Here is a 3,478-nt window from a genome sequence, read left to right as displayed (position 1 = left end):
GTGTATTCTGAGAGAACTGAGGGACACAGATACATGGCAAGCAGGAACAAAAAGGGAACAAGACCAGCCCTGCATGAAAAATGTTATGCCCAGAGGTGGATGAATATATCCTGTACTGATAACATATACATTCAATGTAACAACCTCTGCCCTAATAGTTAGGAATGTTTGACTGCTTGACTTTTTTTTTCAATAACAAGAACAAAAGTTTTAATTAATGGAGTATTCTGTCAAACTCCTTTCTTTTAACAGACCAATGTGGAGACCAGCTGACACATCTCACTCAGGGAAAGGGCAGCAACCACTTAAATTTGGGTTAGATTTGCATCCTCATTGTTTTAATTTAATTTATTCTGCCAATGCATTTCACAGGGATAATTAAGTAGGACTTACAGACCGTAAGTCATACATTCAAGAACCAAAGTCAAAGAACCACCAGATAAAAATTATTTGGTTGCTAGTTGGGACTATATCATCATCGTTACTGTCATTCAGTCAATTACCTTAGATACCGTGGGGAATGGGGTGGTGTGATGTGCATACAAAATTTGGAAAAAGGTTCTGTAGAACACCTGGAACCTATTCTAACACTTTGACACTGTCCTATAGGATTTTTGTTTTATTTGTGATTGCTATAATGCAAGGAAACTGAGCAATCTGTCCTGGGAACTCTTTACATTATTTGTTGACACTATTATTATACTAGATTAATTATGCTTTTGTGTTCTTACAATAATTGATTAACTTTTCCAAAAATGTCCTGAAAATTAAGATAATGTAGACATGACAAAAAACCTCGTGTTAAACAAAGTTCACATAATAAAGCCTACCCTTACCTTTAAGTTGTTACTCTTTGTAAGGTTGATTTTGACATTAGGTTCAGGAGATGGATTTCCCCACTGATCACACAACTGAACAATAAGGGGCCTGTCCAATTCTCTACCATTAATCACTGCAATAGGCTGGAAGAGAAAAAAATACATTTTACTATTCTGTCCTAGGTATCTCAGATGTTCATGGAAGGTCAGAAATTCCCAAAGCAATGGTATCCATCATTTCAACACCATTTGTCTCCCATAATAGCTAGACCATGACAGAATTGTATCCAGGAGGGTATTTCTAGAGTTTCCTTATTTACATTCTCTTGTCATAATAAAATGCACTACTTGGATTGCACAGGTTACTCAAGTTGATGTGACTAAAAGGAAGGACATGTTTCTGAAGAGGACTATCAGTGTCCTTGTTGTAGGAAGAGCTAATGGCTTAAAACATCTTTTTTCTGATATACTTTAACAGCTATCTATAGAGCAAAAACAGTTATGCTACTTGCTGAACCTTTTGTTTTATTTTCTTCAGTAACTTCCTTCTCCATTTTCCCAACACACCAACCTTGATTCCTGCCCTCTATTATAGAGATACAGTTTTCTTTTTCCCTCTTTCACTCTCCTATTCTGGTTTCTGCTGCAACTTCAGCATTATTATTCGATTAGTCAAAGTAAACATTGAAAAACAATTTAAAATTTGAAAAACAATTGAAAAACAAGACAAATAAATGTAGAGTACCAAAAATCTTCTGCCTTCTCATTCAAGTCCTGTACTCCATTCTCCACTTTCTTATTGTAAACACTTGTAAACTTAGGTACATTTGAAACTGCCTTCCTACATCTTAAACATCAAAAAAACCTAGTAACAGATAAAGGAGAGATGAGCTGCCAGCTGTCACTATCATTAAGGACTGTGTCTTCGGAAAACAGTAAGGAAAGATGAGTGTCAGGATCCAGCCCACAGAAAAAAATTACTGCACCAAAGAAAGGAAAAAATATGCCATCTGTAGAAATGCACATGGGGCAGAATAAACAGTTTAAGACATACTGAAGGAATACAGTGTTGTAAACATACACATATGACTTAGATTACTTCAAAATAAGTTGACTTTTAAAAACCTAATGTAGTTAGCTATTGCATGAAAAATGCTTCATATCTATAGTCCCATTTAAAACACAACTACATAATTAGATTTCAAAATACTTACTTAAAATTGCTTGTGTTATGTTGTCCTGTAGAGAATAAAAAAATGCCTCTAGAGCAGTCATACTCTGACAATTTTACAAATATAAATACTAAGAAATCACAATCCGTGGTCCCAAAAGCTCTGGAAATAAAAGACCTGACTAGTGATCATGTTGCTTTTTTTCCAAAACAAAACTATTGAACTTACCTTTTCTAATTCTGGCCAATCCACAAACTGCAATTTAGCAGGCAATCCTGCTACTAAATTCACCCTGATAAAGTCAGAAAATTCACGCCAAGCAAAGCACAATTCTTTGCTTCCAAGTAAACAGGGTTTGTACCGAATACCTTTTACTTTCATTGTTTGAGTACTGTCCTATTAAAAAATAAAGAGAAGATTTTATAAAGAACAAGTAAAGGGAAGTATAGTTATTTTTTTCAATATAGTATTTAATATTAATACTGTCTAGACACTATTTGCTGTTTTTACTGTGAAAACAGTGGATTAAAAATTAAAATGCAAACTCTATGCCTTCTGCTACATTTAAATGAACTTCTTGAGTAAGAAGTGATCAATGAAATTGAGCATTTCTCAGAAACTTGTTTTCCAGCGTATAAGTTATGCACAACTTGATTATATCCAGTATACTTTAAAAGGTATAGACATTAGACCATTCTACAAAGTTTTTCAAAAGATCTAAAATCAACTGTACCAACACAAATAAACAGAAGAAAAGACTAAAAACAAGACAGAAGAACACATTGAACAATGCACTAGAAACAAAGCAAACCTGACTCAAGCACAAAGCAAACTGGTCCCCACACTGGATAGCTGCAGCAGTGATAAGGTTTTTAACAGATGCTGCTGTATTCCTTAGAACTGGATCATACAATTTTAAAGCTTTAAGCCTCTTGTTGCACATCTTACCAACTAGTGTGTAATTTTGGTTCAATTCTGTGTGACAGAATTCAGACAATTACCACACAAATGCCACGAAGAAATAAACTATATGACACTCTTATAAATACCTGCCAAGTTACTTTCAAATTTGATTTATCAAGTCCAGGCCCAGAAACTCCTAGGGAATTTACACATGCAGATGTCACTGTCTGAACCTGATTTCCAAACTGATCTGTAATCATTACATCTGTTAAAAAAGATGATGATGATTATTAAGATGATTACCTCAGCAGCTGCTTTAATGAAACATTATACAACATATGGAATATAAACGTACACAACATAGACACAATAGAGAAAATTTACACGACTGAATTGCAGAGTGGCTGAGGTAGGATGGGACCTCTGGATGTCAGCTGGTCCAAAGCCTCTGCTCAAGTAAGGCAACCTAGAGCCAGCTGCAGCCAAGCAGCTTCTGAGTATCTCCAAGTACGGGGACTCCACAAACCCTCTGGGCAATCTGTCCCAATGTACAAACTAAGAGCCAGATTTCATCAGAGAGTAACT

General features: G+C 35.3%; 1 protein-coding gene across 1 annotated transcript in view; it reads right to left on the bottom strand.

The window, feature by feature from the left end:
* SMCHD1 (structural maintenance of chromosomes flexible hinge domain containing 1) overlaps positions 1 to 3,478 on the bottom strand; it is a 74,443-nt gene that overhangs the window by 25,947 nt on the left and 45,018 nt on the right. Inside the window, exons 28-30 of the mRNA XM_017832841.1 lie at positions 3,040 to 3,158; positions 2,219 to 2,386; positions 837 to 962 (exon numbers count right to left, since the gene is read on the bottom strand). Of these exons, the coding sequence (XP_017688330.1) occupies positions 837 to 962; positions 2,219 to 2,386; positions 3,040 to 3,158 (413 nt within the window). The remainder of the gene's footprint in view (positions 1 to 836; positions 963 to 2,218; positions 2,387 to 3,039; positions 3,159 to 3,478) is intronic.

The sequence above is a fragment of the Lepidothrix coronata genome, unplaced genomic scaffold (genome assembly GCF_001604755.1).
Source record: "Lepidothrix coronata isolate B3197 unplaced genomic scaffold, Lepidothrix_coronata-1.0 Scaffold6, whole genome shotgun sequence".
NCBI classification, from domain to species: Eukaryota; Metazoa; Chordata; class Aves; order Passeriformes; family Pipridae; genus Lepidothrix; species Lepidothrix coronata.
The sequence above is the reverse complement of the archived record's forward strand: the minus strand, read 5'-3'. Positions and strand labels throughout refer to the sequence as shown.